General features: G+C 43.2%; 2 protein-coding genes across 8 annotated transcripts in view; one reads left to right on the top strand and one right to left on the bottom strand.

Moving 5' to 3' along the window:
- The window catches only part of ARMH1 (armadillo like helical domain containing 1), a 21,920-nt gene extending 8,694 nt beyond the window's left edge, over positions 1 to 13,226 (top strand). For 3 of the 4 annotated variants that reach the window (XM_071809936.1, XM_065842779.2, XM_065842778.2), the window contains one exon: positions 3,928 to 4,163. In XM_071809936.1, coding sequence (XP_071666037.1) covers positions 3,928 to 3,981 — 54 coding nt within the window. In that variant the 3' untranslated portion in view covers positions 3,982 to 4,163. Of the gene's footprint in view, positions 1 to 3,927; positions 4,164 to 12,230 lie in introns of those variants that run through there. The other variant, XM_071809935.1, reaches the window with a different exon arrangement.
- On the bottom strand, positions 584 to 19,122 carry LOC136104124 (kinesin-like protein KIF2C). 4 transcript variants are annotated; one of them, XM_065842776.2, is made up of 22 exons: positions 18,955 to 19,122; positions 18,661 to 18,755; positions 17,403 to 17,507; positions 17,124 to 17,172; positions 15,368 to 15,415; positions 14,379 to 14,498; positions 13,582 to 13,686; positions 13,093 to 13,193; positions 12,733 to 12,828; positions 11,511 to 11,565; positions 11,262 to 11,424; positions 10,896 to 10,986; positions 9,281 to 9,344; positions 8,041 to 8,132; positions 7,664 to 7,806; positions 5,970 to 6,174; positions 5,403 to 5,513; positions 4,842 to 4,909; positions 3,227 to 3,329; positions 3,033 to 3,149; positions 2,539 to 2,665; positions 584 to 1,228 (listed from the first exon to the last, which is right to left on the bottom strand). In XM_065842776.2, exons 1-22 carry the CDS (start codon positions 19,016 to 19,018, stop codon positions 1,152 to 1,154), a joined length of 2,199 nt encoding a protein of 732 aa, XP_065698848.2. In that variant the 5' UTR covers positions 19,019 to 19,122; the 3' UTR covers positions 584 to 1,151. The 4 variants fall into 4 exon arrangements, with proteins under 4 accessions (XP_065698848.2, XP_065698849.2, XP_071666034.1 ...); XM_065842777.2 differs by having other exon boundaries at positions 14,379 to 14,462; XM_071809933.1 differs by lacking the exon at positions 15,368 to 15,415.

The raw sequence follows: 19,122 nt of genomic DNA, 5'->3' as shown, positions 1-19,122 counted from the left end.
TGCAGACCCAAGGGTGCAGTCACTTAAGTTACACCCTTTCATTCTTTATTTTCAGGGGTAAAAGGCAATTCAGAAAGCAGGAGAGTAAGGCAGGGGCATTGGGTAGAGAAAGAGGGAGTGATAGTAGAAAGATCCCTTTGTAATCTGATGTTTGTATAGCTGCATCCTGTGCTGCTGGACCCAGAGCTTGTAGGGCTGTTTTATCCTTTCAGAGATAAACCTTGGGGTAAGCTGAATAAATAGGAAACAGAGGGCAGCAGCACATACCTCCTCCCAGAGGACAGGTTGTGTGGGGCCACTTAGACCCAGGCTGTACACAACAGCCATGGCAACACCTTGCTGCATCTAAGCCAGTATCAGCTTTGCCCTTCTGCCCTCAAATAGAGATTTCAGTTGTCTCTGAACATGTGTATTGATATGGCATGTTAGCTATGAAAAATGTGTGGTACAAGGGAGTCTCCCAGGGCCCTTCTCGCTTACTTGATGTCATAAGAGCTGGGCCATTCACTACATGCTCACCTGCAGGACTGGCACCCTCAAGCCTAGCTTCCCCCTTGCTAGACAAGTTCTACGCAGTAGGATCTCAAAATTAGGAGAAAATTTATTGAATTATTTTAAACATTAAATGTCATCCAATACATCAGCCTCTCTATAACACCAGGCAGTCCAAAAATCAACAAGAAATATATTTTATAAGGTAAAAGATAATTAAATCCAGGAACATTTATTTATCAAGCAGACTTCTGAAAATACTGATTTTTTCCAAGTACATATAGCCCATTTTCTTTCTGGAAAAGCCAGACTTGGAATAGCATTGCAATACTTCAAGCACATCTGAAAACATTACACACTTGTACAGTTTTCTAGTGTATAAGTAGTTCTAGTAGAAGAGACCATTGCCACTAGCAAAGGTCCAGATGCTAGACATCTGGCAGACTCTCTGTACCCTGCTCCCCAAGCCTTGCCAGGGATGTTTCTAGCACTCTGAGTTCCCTGGTACCAGGCCATGAAGAGGCAGGCTGCTACGTTCACTGCCCACAGGCACACGTGACACACCGACATTCTACCACATTTGAAACAGGATTTACACAAACCACCAAACATGCAAGACGTACAGAAGTCTGCTTGTGAACCAGGTTTTGCTGTATTTACTAAGGCCTTTGCCGGCTCATCTGCTTGCTGGCTTGCTCCTCCAGTTGCATGGCAGCCACCAGGGCATCAAAAGTTTCTGTAAAGGAAGACAGGAGTGATAGGGACTGACCTGGAAGCAGAATTCCCCAGCCCAGCTGTTCTCTCAGCAGGGGCCACAGATGAAAGTGAACTGAGCAAGAACTGCTCAGCCAACATCAAATTCTGTCTGGTCCCACAAAGTTCTTCAGCTGTACCTGTTCACAGTTTCAAGCCTGCAGTTTGCAGTTCAAACTAGATGCCACTAGTCCAAGCACCCCACAGGGCCAGGTTTCCCTAGCCTATAAGGCAGAGAGAGTATCAAGACATTTACTCTTGTTGCCTTGTCACCACTTCCCCCATGGTGAATGGAGGGAAAAAGCTCTTGGGCTGCATTTGAGATAGGACAGTCAGGGGTATTTTTAAAAGTTTCACTGCTTCTTCAGGTTAACAGTTCACTTTGATGCCACAATTTTCAGCCTCACTTTGAAAAAAATTTTAATAATTTAAAAAAATTGAAAAACACACACACCTCCCACAGCCCTGTTTTTGAGGCAAAGACCATGCTAACTGTAACGGCTCAAGTGGCACTGAAGCAGTGCTGAAAGGTAACAGTTTGCCTGACTAGGACAGGTGAAGCTACACTGCTATCTGTGTACCAAACACACTGTTCCCATGTCTCAGCCAAGTTAATGTATCTGGCTTGCTGCATCTATACCACTGCTTCAATCAGCATGGCCCAACAAAGGCAGGCAGTGCTCAGGGAACAGGCAGCTGACATCCTCCTGCAAAGAGCTGGGAAGTCTCCACACTGGGTCAGAACTGAACAGCTGGAGGGAATTTGCATGTTTTGTAATGCCCTGTGCTAAGGCAAAGGCACACGAAATGCAGGTGCTGGCAGACAGCATCTCAGTCTATGCCTGGCAGATGCTTTTTATAAAGTGGATGGGTATGGATATCCATGAAAACAGGAGTGGAAACAGCAGACATACCCCTATGAATCCCTACAACATGGCATTGGGACATATTTCTCAAATTGTTTTTTAGCCAAGGCAAAATGCAAACAATATAACAAAGTAGCCAAACAGATTTCAGCTCATCTGTTCTCAGTGGATACTACATTCTGCTCAAAGGAAGGCAGTTTTTTGTAGCAATGAAAAGCAAGTGAAAGTTACTAGCCAAAATTTTACTTTGGAAAGTGCAGACAATAGGACATTTCAGGTCTGTTCCCGTGATCACTTAGGAAAGTGATCTGAATTGTAAGCTATACAGAAGGACTGGGTGCTCAAACCCCCACAGATATGCTGGTATTACTGTCAGGTCTTAGAGAAAACATTAGTGACAGTGCTAGTCAGACAGGCACTAACCTACCTTTGACACTGAGGAAGCTTCTTGAACCCTCCTCTAAAACGTACTTAGTTCTGCTCACAAAGGTCTCAAGATCGTAGTCTGGTTGCTCCGTGATTCCCAAGAGGCAGTCAAGTTCAGTCACTGTTCTCTGTAGTTAGAAGAGTAACAGTAATGAGAAATTCCTTTCTGGAAAATAAATTTCTTTCTTCAAAGCTGTCACACCAATCAAGATAGCTGAGCTTCTCCAGACCAGTACCAGCCAGTGCTCATTAGCAGCAAGTAGAGGTTGCTGGCTCAAGGAGAAGGGGATCAGCTTGCCACAAGCACTTAAATGCCCCAGTTTAACCAGTTGGGCTGGAACCACAGGAAAAAGTTAGCAGGGAGGAAGTAGCAACACCACTGCAGAACATCTTGCATTCCAGCCCACAGCCTACCCAGCAGCACTTGGCTCAGACAAGCCAGCTGCTATCAACATGTAGAAGGCAGCTTGTGCTGGGCTTGCCTCTTCCACATACCTGTCTCATTTCTCTAATCTGTTCCACAATCTTCTCCTCCAGTTCACTAATTTGAGTCATAGCCTCACGATAATTGAACAAGTGGGGAGAGATATCTTCCTCCTCATCCTTGGAGAGCTGCAAGAAACAGCCCAAGTAAGAACAGCAACTCATTCCCAGCTCTGCAATCTGTTCAGCCCACTGCACACACATACATTGTATGGAAGACCTGAGCCTTCTCCACTCATCCCTGTTTCCTCGATCTCCATCTGATTCTGTGTTTCACCACCTCCATTATGAGGGCTGAGCTCTTTCACTCTGCAACAAGAAGATTTGTTACTCAGACTCTTCTTCTAGCAATTTCTGGACCATAGCATCACAAAGTAGCTACTGCAAGAAACATTTGGTTGCACTTTAAAAAGTTGCACATAATCACCCCAGAGGGCTGTGGGTAGGAAAGCTGAGAGATATTTGTCTCCATGCCCAATCTAGGGCCTCTCCTGGAGAGATAAGTTCAAGTACACAATGCTAATTGCCAGCAATGCCTTTCACAGAAGATATCTTCCACATTTCAGCTTGGTCTGTCATGACCAACTGAGAGAAATTAGTATAGAGAGGAAAGAAATAAGCTTGATTTTTTTTCCCCAGAGACCTATTGTGCCAAAACAGGTCTATAATAAGGATAAAAGTCATGGCTGATGACATGGCACTGGAGTTAAATGTCAGACACCAGCTGGGCATTTAATTCCTGTTACCAGTGTCAGCTTCATATTTACAGTGTTTCAGTGTAATACCCCCTTTCTTACAGCTTGAACTTGCATTGTGCACTGGCTAAGAACCCAGTGCGCTCAACTCAAAACTAGAATCTTACTGAAGCACACTAAGTCAGATGTTGTGCTTTGTCCTGTACTTTCAGGTGAGCAGGAGTGACCTTCCACCAGAACTGAAAAAAAATGCAGCTTCAATCTAGAACTAAATCTGGGAATCTGTCAAGATTCAGTGTTCCTGAATGCTTATAACAAGAATTATCATACGTCCTTTCAAAGAATGGAATGCTTTCCAGGAAGGAACCAAGCAGCCTTTTGTGAGCTAAAGAAGGAAAGCTACCAAGCCTGAAATGTGCAAGTGTCATCTTATTAACACAGGACAAAATTGTTAGTCTTCTTTTTACTTGTCACCTCACTGGACCAGTACAGAGACACAAAGCAGAGACTGGGAGGGACTCACTGCTCTCTCAGAGGAGCTCCAGGGATCAGCAAGACCCCAGGGAAACATGGGGCTCACTCCCTGCAAATTCACTTTGCCCTGCAGGTACCCAAGGTCAACCACAGGCCACTCAAATCACTCCCACCATCTGCTAGTGGCATTTGAGCTCTCCAGGTCCTTCAGATTTCACCCAAAGTCTCCCAGGTGCCACACACTTTTAGTTCATATCAGAGTCCATCAAGAACAAGTGTTTTGTGCCATTGCGGGGCTGTATCAGGGATACACTCAGCACACCACTTACAGATATGACCCAAAGTACTACAAAAAGTAAAGGGCATGGAGATAATTCAGGACAGGGTTAACTGCCTACAAAAACAGGGCAGTCTGTAGTCTGGCATGGGAGACTCCCCTAAGGAGGAGACAGTCAAGCTTTAATACAATCTCTATGTCTGACAGAGGGAACACCTAGGTTAGTTTCATAAGAGCTTTAAAATAATTAGCTCCTAAAAAACAACCTCCAAATTGCCATTACAGACAATGACAAGAGAACTTTTGATCAGAATAAAGACAGCCAAAACACCTTCTGCAACATTAATAGAATGCCCAGGTCAGAAAGGCCATTACCTGTCAGCGTATCTCAGTGTGTTTAAGGTGTAGTCACATGAACTCATGCCTGGAGAAATCATTGCTATCTGCAAACAGAACAGAAGACCTCAGTGACTCCCACATCTGACTTTTGCTCATGTTAATGATCCTACAGATCTCACCAGGCAGCTAGGGCAAAGAGTCAGAATTGAGACATTCTGTCAAGTCCATTTTTCTCTATAGCTTCTGTTGGACAACCCAGTGACCCTATACCCAGCTTTCCACTGGCTTTATGTATACCCACTGTGCTGCACCCTCCTCAGGAAGTCAAGTGCTTTGAGTGCACAGCAGGCTCTACTGCAGGTTCACTGTATGAAAGTGACTTCTCCAGCCCTGCTTCTGCTGGGGTTGGGCAAAGATCACCAGGTTCTGACCTCTGTCACCAGGAGTGAGCAGAGGAGGAAAGCTGTATAACTATTTTGCAGAGAACTGAAGCTTTCTGACTTCAAAGTCCTCTGACTCTAGAGGAGGAACATGCAGCTATTTAGTCAAATTGCAGAGCACATAACCAGCATGTGCTTGTGCCATGTGTATACTCACCATACAGGTTCTTGAGTTCGCTCCTATGAATGAGTCTCTTAATACCTGGGTCAGCTTGCTCTCCCTGAAAGGGGTATGGGATTTGTTCTGCCCTAAAGCTCGAATACATTCCTGAGGAAAGACAAGTCCTGTGAATGTAATATCTGCATTTTTTCCTCAAACACCTCTGCAAGGTATCAACCACCAATTGCTGGTAACCCAAGAGGCTAGAGAATGGTAATCTCTATTGCTCTGCAAGAGCCTCATAGCCTTTTAAATATACTCCAGTTATTTGACTGTTACAGGGCAGCTGCTATATTCATCACATGTAAAAACAAAAACAAAAAAGACAACTCAAATGACACTCGAAATGGCTGTACCAGTGTCTGGCCTCACAAGACAGCACTGCTTTCCTGGAAACATTCCAAGTGGAAGCATACACAATTTGCAGGGTTGTTATCATACTAAACTAGGATCTGTTTGGCTGTTCTTTTTCCTTATACTGGAAAGAGACAGAAGAGATAACCCTGAAGTTGAACAGAATCCGTGTGTTTATGAACACTGTTTGCTCCTGGGGCTATAGCTCACCTTCAAAGCTAGCAAGCTCTTATTGATTTCTGCACCTTCCATTCGTGTCTGCCGATCAGCACTAGATGTGTCTGCACCCCTCTCATTTCCTGCCAGATCCACAAAGGAAAATTTGCCAAGCTGTTTTCCTCTTCGGCGTAGTAGGATTTGGAAGCAGGCATGTGACCGTGAAGAACAAGTATTTGCAAAACTCTGCCCAGATGTCCTACAGCAAAGATGCAAACAGGAGTTAGAACTGTTATCACAGAAGATGCACCAGGTACCAACGGTGCCAGACAAGACCTGCAACCATTCAGTTAAGTTGCTTAACCTCCCAGGTTTTATCCCACACATCAGTACCTCAAGTCCGCATGAATTATAGATTTACCTCTGATATACGAGCACAGAAGGACTGCTGTGAGAAACTGAACCTGGGACAACTGTGAGTTGTTGAGACTTAAGGCTATTTAAGCTGCCTGGCTCAACTCAGCCTATGCTGGAGCACCTTTCTGATGGCTAATGCCTTACACGTGTATTTGGAGCCAGAAGACACACCTTCAGCACTGCATCTCCCCACCTCATAGCAGGCCACATGTCATTCTCCTGATGAATCTGCCATTACACAGTAAGCTCAGCCAAGCTCCCACAAAACAGGAGTAGCTGTGCTATCACGTTACAATTGTAGTAAATCCTCTTCACCAGTCACGCTGTCTTGGCACTTTATCTCTGCTGTGCAACTGCACCTGCCCCATCACTGCAAAACAGATTGGAGTCTTGTAAAAACCTCCCTGTGACCTTTACCATCATTGATTCCCTGAGAAGGCTGGCAGGTTCACTGTCCCACCTGTGTCCCTTCTGCTGGGTGAAAGAGATGGAGGTTGTCCTAAAGTGAGGCAGAAGTCTGAAATGTTAAACAGTTTTTGATTGAATTGTCAACCAAAAAGCATGCACAGCAGAGTGCTGAATGAGCTTTCAGGATGTGCATATACTGCATATGCAGTATAATACAGAAGCCAAGGAGTTCTCATTTGCCTGCTGATGTTTTCACAGCAGTTGCAACTTAACTGAGACAGGTAAGACTTGGTAATACAGATTTTGGCTCCTAATTAAAGGCACCAGTACAATGGTGGAGTTGCCCTGACCACAGCCTTCCTGTTAGCATGATGAGCCAAGCCTACGGCTGTCCCTTGGCACCTGCTCTCAAGGGTTCTTCAGACAAGATCCCCAAAAGACACGCAGCATTTTTGTTGCCACTGGAATAGCTCATCTGGCCTGCAGTTAAGACAAGGAATTTTTGCAAACTGTAGGTTGATGCCAGCTGCTCTTCACTGATCTTACAAGCCCACAGGGAGCTACTTGTGCTCCTGTGAACTATTGGATCCTTTTAGAAAGCAGCTAGACTGTTCAGTTTAGCTGTGGCACCAGGGTAGCCATCTCTTCATGTGAATACTTGCCCTCTTCTCAAATTACATAAGGACATGTGAACCATGAATCCTGACCTCCTCTATGGAAGGCAGGCTAAACCCATCCCCACCAGCCCTTTATTCCATAACCACCTTTTTGTTTTCATGCAGAGGTTCTGCTCAGTGCCTGCCTATTACTGGGAACAAGCAGCTCCCATTTACATCTCAAAGCACCAGCTACAGACACTATATATTTTTTGTAGAGAGGTACAACAGGACATGGCTCTTCGTATTGGGTTTAAGGCACCAAACCTGCAGGCACTGCCCATCTCGATCATTCTGATGACATCCTCAGCACAGCTGACTTTTTTCTCTTGGAGACCAACCACCTGAACCTGCTGCTTGCCATCCTCCAGGACTTGAAGCTTTGCCTTCTTATTCAAGAGGTCAAACAGCTGTATTCAGGCAACAAGATTGAGGTAAATTTGAACAAAATCTGCTTGTATTTTGCACTGTCTTTCTATAAAGTTATAGACAGAAACAGCACCCTTAACATACCCTTCCAATTCAATTGCAAACACACCAAGAACAAAAGACTATCTAGAACTACAAAAAACAGTAGGTTTTACACAGGTACTTGTGAAACATTCAGCCAAAGGAGTCAGGTCAATATTTAAAGAGTGTCTTACCTTTCCATTGTATATTTCAAAGAAAGTCACATAGACTTCTAGGTTCTGATTCCTGTACTTGGGTTGGTTTAGAAGAAGGAAGACATCTTGTGCTGGTGAGGAAAGGCAGGAGTTCAGTTAACTAGTTTAAAACCTGTTCTAGTTGCTGCTTGATCTACTTTCAGGTATTGCTTAGCCATAAGGCAGCATCTAGCAGCTGGATGACAGTCAGCCTAAACAAATGCTAGTGGAACAATTAGTGCTGTGCTACTGTCTGGAAAAGAGTTTCAGCAGCATTCTCATCCAGGGACTGGAAACATGGGGATTCAGAAGTTTCTACCACTGATGTCACCTGCAGACAGCAATCCCTACTGATCTGAGGGAATATTGGGATCTGCTGTTGTTTTGTACAGGGCTGAAAAATTCATTTTCAAGCACTTCTTGCAGAAAGCCTGTAAAACACATATCCCTGAGCATCTGCATTGCTGCTCTTTGGAGGCCATATACCAGATCAGTTGACCCTTAGGCTGGATCCAGTGCAGCACCTCACAATTAGCCTTTAGACACTGAAATTGAGCTGGAAAGCAAAGACTTGGCTTCAGGGCCAGTCATCACTAATTTTCAGAGACTAGCAAATGGTTGCTTCTTGTTTCAACTGCTGTGCTACACAGGTTAGTTTCACAATATGCCTTTCTAAAGGGAAGGTAGAAGAGGCCAGGATTCACAGGGCTTTGTGGGCATTATATCAATGAGGGGCTTCTAAACACCTGTTTGCTGAAGTCATTTTATATGCACCCGGGTTTTTCGCATCTAATGCATACAGGAAGAAATAACATACATTCATATGCTTTCCATATACAAGCTTTATATTAGAAATAGGTATGGTTGTGTTGCATTTAAGTCAGGTATTTCCAAGCGCCATCCTTAGTTTGAGACAAAAGCAAATCAGAGGAGTCACAGGTAAATGGTTCAGCCCAACAAATGCCAAATTAGTAAACACATTATCTCTTTGCCTCAAAACCAAGTGAATTCTAGTGAATGAAGTGTGGATCTAGAAATTTACAGGCTGGGAATAAAAAATTTAGTGAAACTGATTCAAAAACATACCTCCTGCAAACACCAATATTTATTATTGAAAACACAAATACCTTATGTATCTTTCATTGGAAGCATTTTAAATAACCATACAAAACCAGATCTTATCTATTTAAGAAAAATAAGCATTACTTTGATTTTCCTATCTAAAGAAGAATCAACTTACATTCAAAAGCATATATGCCCTTTGAGGCATTCTGTGCTCTCCCAGAGAAGTCTCCACCCATAGTCTGTGAAAAGAAAAGAGATAAGGTGTGGTACAAACAAGTCAGCCTACCTGATTTTAGTCCTAAGAACATACTAGGAAATTACTATATATATATATATATTTATATGTGCTCCAGTGTCAGCAAGATGATTAGAACACAGTGCAATTGAGGATAAAATTAGTTTCTGCTTCCCTATCAGTTAAGAATCTGGACTTTGCAAAGCAACAGCTGAATGCCTGCAAGGCTCTGCAGTGCAGAGTCAAAGCAGTTGTTCCTCCAAGGGGAAATGCACAGTCTTGACAGAGCAACAAAATAGCCCCTGGTCAGAAGAAAGACTCATTTTTTAGGACACTGGTTGAGTAACATTTTCACTGCAACTTCCAAAAGCTCATGTGTGATATCAAAATGCATCAAACCTCTAGACAAGACAATACCTTTAACTCCTTTGACCAAGATGCCTTTAATCCCAGCAAAAATTTCAGTTGGTATTATTCTGGTGACTTGCTCTACTACTTTTATATGAAACAAGAGTCAATTATTTAAAACACAACTCAAGTCTATGACACATTCTCAGTGTACCAGAGTTTAATACGCAGCAATCCAGTCTCAGGGTAGAGCTACTGGCCTTGGACTCATTCTGCACCCTAGGACTGGGGAGGGAAAATAACTTAATTGCCTACGATTTTAGTGCCTCACAGTTGTGTTCCTGCCACAATGCTCAGATGAGCCGTTTTGTCTGCCCATTCCAGTGCAGCAGACACAGCCTATGTCCAAACTTCTAGGAGGAAGTTTGGAACTTCGCAGATTACTGGAGAGATCTACAGCTCACGATATTGCACTAACAATAGGAGATCCTAGCCTAAACCTTGCCTCTGACACTGAAGTTACAGCAACTGCCTGATTACTCAAACTGGCTGCCTAGCCTAGTCCAGTCTTTCTTTCCCTAGAGTTTCCAGAAGAAGAAAGTTAAGAAAAAAAACAGTTGTTGAAAATCAAGAGCAGATCACCTTTGAGGCAGAAAACAGTCTTCACATCTCTTGAAACTGTAACTGTAGACTGTAAGGATTGGTTAGAAAGTAAACACTAATTTGCCCACTTCACAAACAATACCAGATCACTTAAATGTTTATGTGCATCAGGAGGCTTATTCTTATATAATCTAAAGCAATTGGAATGCATCCAAGCTCAAAACACAGCACAGACGATAGCCTTTGCCTCAGATGTAGGCTAACAGCCCCACTTTGCAGACTGGAGTTTGGCAGCAACAGCTATCTGGGGCAAGGAATAGCCCTGACTAACACTATCATGTCAGGGCATCCCAAGTCTTCTAAAAGGCAGCTGTGGGGTGGGGGGTCTTCATACAATTTTCTTCACAGCCCCCCAAATAGGTAAAACTACAGAAAAATAGGTAAACACTATAGAAAAACAGGATTAACAACAAATAAAGTATCAGCTTTAAGACAAGTAAAACCAAGATCCAAACTCCTTATACAATCCTACGCATTATCAAGATCAAGGAGCTTTAAATACTGTAGATAAAGCCAGAAAATGTGAAGCCTTGGAGAAACTTACATGTGTCTTGCCACTGCCTGTCTGGCCATATGCAAAGCATGTCGCCTTACCACCCTCAAAGATGGTCTCTACCAGAGGTCTAGCAGTGAACCTGGATATTCAGAAAGTAAAAGACAGTTAAGGCAAGGATTTTATACCCTGCTCCATCAGTTTCTTAAAAAAAAAGGTGGGGGCACAAATAAAAATCAAATCCTTTAGAAATCAGCAGGGCTATACCAGAAATAAGCTTTAGACTTTTCAGTTCTTTGGTTTCCTTCAAAAAGGACCTTAATATTTATTTCAGGTAGCAGTTTCTTTAAGCCAGGATGCCATCTAGCTATAGCTCCTTTATCTTGAAAGTCACTCCCCATGAGAAGCAAGCGTTACCTGTACACCATCTCATTAGAAGAGAATTCATCAAATGAAAAGTCAAATCTAAATGCTTGGGTGTCAAGGTATTTTGTGAGGTCCACTTTCTGCTTTGGCTCGTGCATCAGCAGTACGCACTTGCTCGGAATAGTAATCACATCACATTCCTTTCTCAGAAGTTCTGTAGACAGAAAAGACCCTCAGTTTTAACAGGAGTAAGCAATGTCAAACTGCTCCAAGACAGACATGTTTTGTCGGTACACTCACCTTGTTTATTGAGAGGGCGCTTCCTCACACAGACACAAATCCTGTGTTCTTCTGTCTAAAAGAAAAGTAACAAGTAATAACTGTTTCTCAATTACACCCACACCTACTTAGTGTTAACAAACACCCAACGCTCCCTCACATCTTTTCTATATGCTGATCAGAGTTGCCTCTGATACTGATCAGACCCAACTCACACAGGGATGTAAATCTTAATGTCTATTCAGTGCAAAATAAATGCTACAAACAATCAACCTTTACAAAGTATGCTCCAATATATCAGGTGGAAATGCTGCTGTGCTGTAGGATAAGTGTCCCAAATATTTTGTGTCAGAATTAGTGATAAGTTCAGTCCTTGGCCAAGTTTCCAGCAAAATCTGCGATATCAGTTTTGCAGCTATAATCAGATCCAGGTAAATTATTATTTTAATTTATCCAATAGGTATTTTTTGACCTAGAGTTCTTTACTTCTGCAGCGAGTTTAGCTGTTTGTGCAGCACAGCTACACGTCAGTTGAGTTTGGGAAAGCACATATTGCATTGGTTGAAGCAGAAAGCAGATGACAACCTCTTCTGTCATGCAGCAATACAGACACAAACAGCTGGTCCTCACCCCCATAGGATGCAGGCACACAAACCACCTTGTCTTCTAACCTAGTTCCTAGTTTGAACTTAAATACTGTCATTTTTCACTGACCATAACAAGTTTTTTACTTGTTCTCAGGTATTAATCAACGCTTCCTCCATAATTGCTGAAGTTCTCAACCAAGCCTCTTTATTCTAATTTTTGACATCTACATTTGGTTATCCACTTTTTGACATAGTTTATAATTATTTAATGTGTAACTTACATAAAATAACACTTTCTGTCACAGAACAATATTCTGCTTTAACTTATACCTATACCTACAACAGGCTAAACAGCTATGTAATAGGCTTCCATTCAGAAGCTCTGAAAAATAGACGTTGCCACACAAATCATTGCATGATAATTGTCAAAGCACAAGCTCTTTACTAGTGACACATGCAAAGTAATGCAAGGCATCTCAGCCCTAAATAGGGGAAGTAAATGACCTCACAAATAACCAGGTGCCTCAAGACCACAATGTGCTCAGAGGATTTCCAAGGTGCAGTGATGCACTAAATCACTCATACGCTAAAATCTTCAGTACAACATAAAGAGATCTGTCTACAGGCTGCAGCTCGTAGCCTCGGTATTTACTTACTGGGTCAGTTATAGACATTGGCTGGTAGTTTAAAGTTTCTCTGAATTCCTTGATCATCCGTGCATACTCCCAGTTAGGACAGCTGCTGTCAAATTCCTGCATGGAAAAACCATGGACACGAAGGTAATTAACATATTACAGCAAAAAACTCCAGAGCACACTAAACAATCAGTTGTACACAATTACAAATAAATATTTCACTTGAAAGCTACAAGATTCAGAACTTTCTAAAACTAGACTCAAGCCATCCTTACGTACAGCTTTGTAAGAACAAGCCTGTCCAAGATGTTTTAGTTTCAACTATTGTGATTCACTATCCTATAGTATTTCCCCTTACTAGTGTACTGCAGAGTACTCCACCTGTGCACGTTTTGTCTTGTTTTCACTGGTTCGGGCTCTCTTTTCTTCTCTCTTGTTTTTAATTTTCTCCTTCGCTTTCACAGTGTTACTTCTTCTTCGAACTAGATAAAATAAAAACATTTCCTTTGATTAAATGTTCATATTGGGTTTTAAGCAAATACAAATATTTCAGCTTTTCCAGAATAACATATACAGGAAAACCTTCAGAAGGATGGTCATTAATTTTGCAGTGCTTCTTTCCCAAACCAGACCTACCTAGCACAGAAACTGCCTCACAAGCCTCACTACCACTCTAAAGTAAAGGCAGCATTTCTGAAGAGATACTGCTATAACAGAATTATGCATTTGTAATAAAAAATACTCAAGATATTCAGTCTCACTGCCAAAGCCACCGTTTCGAAGCTTTTGTCTCAGAGCACACGCAGCAGCAATCACGGAGTGATGCGGTGCTGACTGGTGAGTCAGTTCTTACCCACTGCTCCCAGGTACCTGGGCTCACTGTAGCAGCAGGCAGGTGATCCTCTGTATTTCCATTTACATTTGGCAGTGAGGCTTCTGGAGCACAGCTGAGCCTGTTAGTCCTGGTTCGGCCAGCTGCAGGAAGATGCCAGACCAAAACCAATAATTAGATCCCAAAGATCAAGATTAATTATGTAATTTGTAAAGCCCCACAGACCACATTCCTCAACTCTGATTCTGGCTCAGGAGACAGAACTAGCTAAAAACTGTGGTAAGCATGCAAACTTTTTCAAATTCTTCACCAATCACTACATTTTATTCAAAGCTACAAATCACGGCCACACCAACTAGACAAGAATTAAGTATCAAGCATCTGGTTTCAATGTCTTTGCAGAATTTAATACACCTGGCATGCCCTCAACTATTCATAGGGTAAGTCTGGTAAAGAAAAATAACTACAAATTCAAGTAGGCTCAAGTTCTTGTTTTACTCAACCAGCGTAGCTAAAAGTGCTACTAGTTACAGAGCACATTGTCAGCAGTATTAAGCAATTCTCTTCCTACTCTAGCCCTGTGAATACTGCTTTGTGCCTTTAAGCAAATACCACATCCACCCACAGAACCACAGCTCTCTGGTTAACAAAGCACATCATTGTTCCACAACTTCAGGTAGGAGCCCTCAATATCTACCTAGTGGCAGACCTCTAGGTCTCTCTTATTTTATATATGGATAGAGGTTGCTCCTCCCCTGGGATTTGCAGTTTAGCTAATAAAATGCAAAACATCTTGCTTCATAGCAAGAATTCACTGGGCTCTTTCTCAGCTCACCAGGAACTGATGAATTGTTTCTGGTTTGTGTAGAAGTGCCGGGATCCACCCTCATCTCATTTTCCTGGAGGCTGCACTGTGGTTCTGCAAAAACAGACATCCTGGTATGGCCACGCACAGCTTTGGAAACACAAAGTCAAGGTCAGCATCATGCCTCAAACACTCAATATTTGCAAGTTAATCAAGTGCTTACAAAATACAGAACAGTGGGGAGCAAGTGTGGTTAAAAGAACCATTTCCAGATCGCTGATGCATTAGCAAAGTGCAGGACAAAGCAACGCAGGTGAGTGAAAAGTGGTCATGAACTAAACCACTACAAAAACAGCAAACAGTTCATTCTAGATTTGCAGTTCCAGTGAATTCCAGATACCACTAAGGATTCACTAATACAGCATCCAGAACATTAATACATAGGAAGGAAGAAGTTACAAGTCAGGGAACTGGGAGATCCTCTGAAGCTTCACACGTGCAGCACTGTGTGAATTACTGTTTGATGGTGACAGCAGAACTGCAGTTGGGCAACTGGTCATGGGCAGTGTCATGCCCACCATCACAGCACCTGTGCACAGTGTGTGTGGCACACAGTGGGAGCTTAATAGCACTAAATTCAGCTAAGAGATTCTATATAATCACAACAGTAAATCCTTGGAAAGGGGCCTTTTGTAGGCAGTCTCCATTGTCACATGCCAAGTTATTTCTTTCATTCATTGAAACCAAGTCCTTCACAAAGCTGCCTGAGGAAGGGACTGAAACATACACCTTACTAGATTCATAAAGAACGCAAATCTGATATGAAAAAACATAGAAATCTGATTTGAAAGCTAGAACTACCTTTACCTCTAGCATTCACAATAATTTATCCAAAATCAATTGCTATGATTTCAGAAGACACCAGATCTGTTTCAGACCAAGGACAAATTTCAACTCCAGATCAAATTCCTTAGAACCACACCCATGACATTCAGCAATCATATCTGTTAGCTCTTTACCTGGAGTCTTCTGCTCAGGTGCAGAGATATTAGTTTTCACTGCTGCAACTTTAGGAATAAAAAGAATCAGTTTAATTATACTTAGAGATGGCATTTTATTCCATTTACTTTTGTCACACATATCCAAACCTGATCTCATCACAAACTCAGCAGCACTTGTTCTATAAATGATAGTGCTCCTGGACATGGACACCAACTGGAGAATTTGCTGCATCTACATGGTTTTGATTCAAGTGATTCTTGTACATTAGAATATTCAGCATCCTCTAAAATTCTTACTGAGTCAGAGGATAGAGGCAATATCTGTTTCTTAATTCATTCTGAAAGAGCTGCTTCTGCTTCTCTCACTTCCCTAAATGAGGCGGAGACAGACACCTCCTGATCTTCTTTAATTTGTTTAGTCTAAAAACAAGAACCTGAAGCCAATGTTACCCTCCTAATCAGTGCAGTGCAGAGCTTGCAACAGGACAGATACTGACACTCACGGGGTTTAGCTAGCTAAACCAGATAATATTTGAGGAATACTGAAAACACTGCTTCTCTCCTGTACTCGGAGCAGGTCTTCAGGGACAAGATTGTGCCAGTAGGAAAGGCAACAGATATTTCAGATTTGCTATTCGATTCTATACTTCAGGAAAGCCAAAACCTCTGTGAGGACATTTTTCCATCAATCAGTGACTGGATTAAAATACCTTTATTTTTCCCACTGGCTCTCCAGGTCCATTAACTGGCTTGTCTAGAGACAGTCATAACTTCATGCATCTTTTTACCTGCCACTTCACAAAATTTATGGAGCGTTCTCTGGATTTGAGGAAGACTGGGATGGTCTCGTACAGAACAACTTTTGACATATTAAGCTTCTTTGACTGCTCCTGGCTCTGATGCAAAGGGATTTGTACTGTTGTCTTCTGGTACCAGCTTCCCTGTCTTGCATCACATACAGCAAGAGAGGTCAGACAAGCCCAGCTGTTTTATTTACAGCCCAATCGTATGGAAAAGCACAAGTTCTGGCTAACTACGTGCTTTAAGAGAATCATTTAATTAGCAACCTCAGCATCATGCAAGTTATGGTGCCACTTGCAATTCCAGAATCCGAAAGAATCAACTAAAACTAAAAGAAGGCAGAAAACATGGGAGTCTTCTAACTCGTGGTACCTCAAGAAAAACAATTCGTTAGCAATCCCACACTGGCATCTCTATCTTATCTTCTGGCTTTGTTCAAAACATCATACTGACATAGAGTCACTGAGCACCACACCAGCTGGGACCCTGGCTGCCTGCTCTGAAATATCTCCAAGGACATATTGCCTAGGGGGGACTGTTTGAGGAGGAGACATGCATTTGTCACCACTATTTCTTTCTTGCCCTTTCCACTCTCATTTTGACACTTCTAGTCTTAATAACTGCCACTTGTCTCTTGTTATTTGTTGCAGTTGCAAAACTCCATGCGAACTTTAAAATTCACCGCAACATTAAGTGCCTAGTGACATTTAAAGCAGTATGAAGGAACAGCTACAGCAAAGCTGTAGAAAAGGGCAATACATGACAAACCTCAGCCTGAACAAAAAGGATAGCAATGTGTTAGCAAAGTTTCTGCACTCAGGAGTCAAAACTGTTGGTATGAATCAACATGGTCTTTATTGGCATTGCTTGAATAAGCAGTCTTATGATGCTTATTCAACTATAACATTATGGCTGCAACAGAAGACCACGACTGTTTCACAGGGATATAGCAGAGAAAAGAACATTTCCTCACCTCCTCGTGGAACACGAAATTTTGAAAGGGTTGTTCTACGCGTCTGTTTCTGAAAAACAGTGAATGCTGTAAGTGATCAGGAATAAGCTGCAAACAGTTAGCACAGCACCTCAAGACAACACTTATACAACAAGAATTTCTGACCAAAGTCTAACTATGAGACTGAAAAGACAAATTAGAGACCCCAAGCTTTAGGACTGGATGTATCATTTATAACAAGATCTATGCTGTTGACACTTTAGTACCTTAGGAAAGACTAAATCACTTTAAAGCACTTACCTGAACAGTTATATTCTCCTGCAAAGGAAGGTTCTCTTTCACATCTGCAGCAGGTATTTCTTCTAATAACTCAGGATTCATTGTTATCACATCATCAATGTCAACCTACAAGAGCAAAAGGATTTTACAGAGTGCAATATTGCTGCTACCACTCAACAGCTTTTTTTTTTTAACCTTGACTTTCAGTACAAGCAAACAAACCTCACTCACTGCCTGCCAAATGTGAAGTTAAAATCTCCTGGAAGGGCAAGACAGTAGTTTCTATTCCATTTCAGTAGTCTCATATGTCCAAATATGCACCAAGAAATGTGCTAGTTAAGCCATTTACCCTCATCTGCCAAACACCACACAGCTCTGCAAGTGCCATAGAGCACTTCTGAAGAGATGGGCAAAGCACATTCGGCATCAACTGCTTTAATCTCTGACTGCTAATCTTAGTAAATCTCAGCTGCTCCGTGACTTCTGTGCTAGGAGAGCATTAAGCAGTTACCTTGTGATAGAGTTTACTGAAATAAACTTCAATGAGCTGCTTAGGCTTTGGGAAATGAAGGGTTCAGTGTTTAATCCACAAGTCAATTCACCTGTATTTTCACTTGCTACTGCAAGTTATTATATTTCACCTAGGGCCAGCTCCTGCCTGATCCTCCAATGAAGTCATTATTGTAATCCTGCCAGAGATTTAAGATCAGGTTTCAAAGTACCAGTCAACGGTAACTTTAACTAAATTCTAGAGTGTAGGTTTCCAGAGAAACAGATAAGCCAGTGCGTTTGCTCAGCTACCAAAGGAGATTTTGTTAAGTATCAGGATTTCAGACACATCAACCTGAAGTGCCTCAGGCTCCATTTGCTTGCCCCTTTCCCCAAAATCTCACACCATATGTATTTTATACTAGTGTAGAGAGTCCAGAAATCAAACTCAGCCCTCTTAACATGGCACCTTGTAAGTGGCACGTTGACTCTCAGGGCAGCCTGAAGGCCACGGTTAAAGACACAAAAAAAAACGACAGACACCCCCCATAGCCGGGAAAACTGGGTCTTTGGGGCATTCGAATTCAGCAGCCAACAGTGTAAGCGAGATGCCCAACATGCCCTCGTTCACCCGGAGAGGTTACGAGCCCGGTTTTGGTGCCGCTGCAGCCCCGGCGTGCTCGGCCCTCACACCGCCCCCCGGCACTGCGTCTGACACAGCGTTAAAACCGAACACGCGTCGAGAGGCGGCGGAAGGGGAGCGGGACACGGGGAAGGGGCCGGCACTCACATCCTTGCCCTTGACGTTGCTGCCATCGCACCACTCCACGGACACGGAGCACCGGTCCACGTTCACCGCCTTCACCATCGCCTCCTGGATCAAACCTGGAACAGGTTGGCATTGAACCCCGGCTCGGCCACCGGGTGTTGCCCCGCGGGGCCGGGGCCCCCACAATACCGCCCTGCCGCTACGGGAGGCGCCAGCCGGGACCCCCGCAGGCGTTCCGTTCCGTTCCGCTCCGCTCCGCTCCCCTCCCCTCCCCGCTCCCCTCCCCTCCCCTCCCCTCCCCTCCCCACTCCTCACCATTACTTCGCTGGATCTTAATGACGCTGCCGGGACAGACGAGACGGCAGACGCGGGAATCCATGGCCCGAGGAGCGCAGGCGGCTCCGCAGCGGCGGCCACGCAACCCGGCCCGGCAGCGAACTATGGTTGGCCCGGCCAACCGCCACCAATTTAAACCCCGCGCGC

The sequence above is a fragment of the Patagioenas fasciata genome, chromosome 6 (assembly GCF_037038585.1).
Source record: "Patagioenas fasciata isolate bPatFas1 chromosome 6, bPatFas1.hap1, whole genome shotgun sequence".
Taxonomy (NCBI): Eukaryota; Metazoa; Chordata; class Aves; order Columbiformes; family Columbidae; genus Patagioenas; species Patagioenas fasciata.
This window is presented reverse-complemented; position numbering and strand designations above follow the sequence as displayed.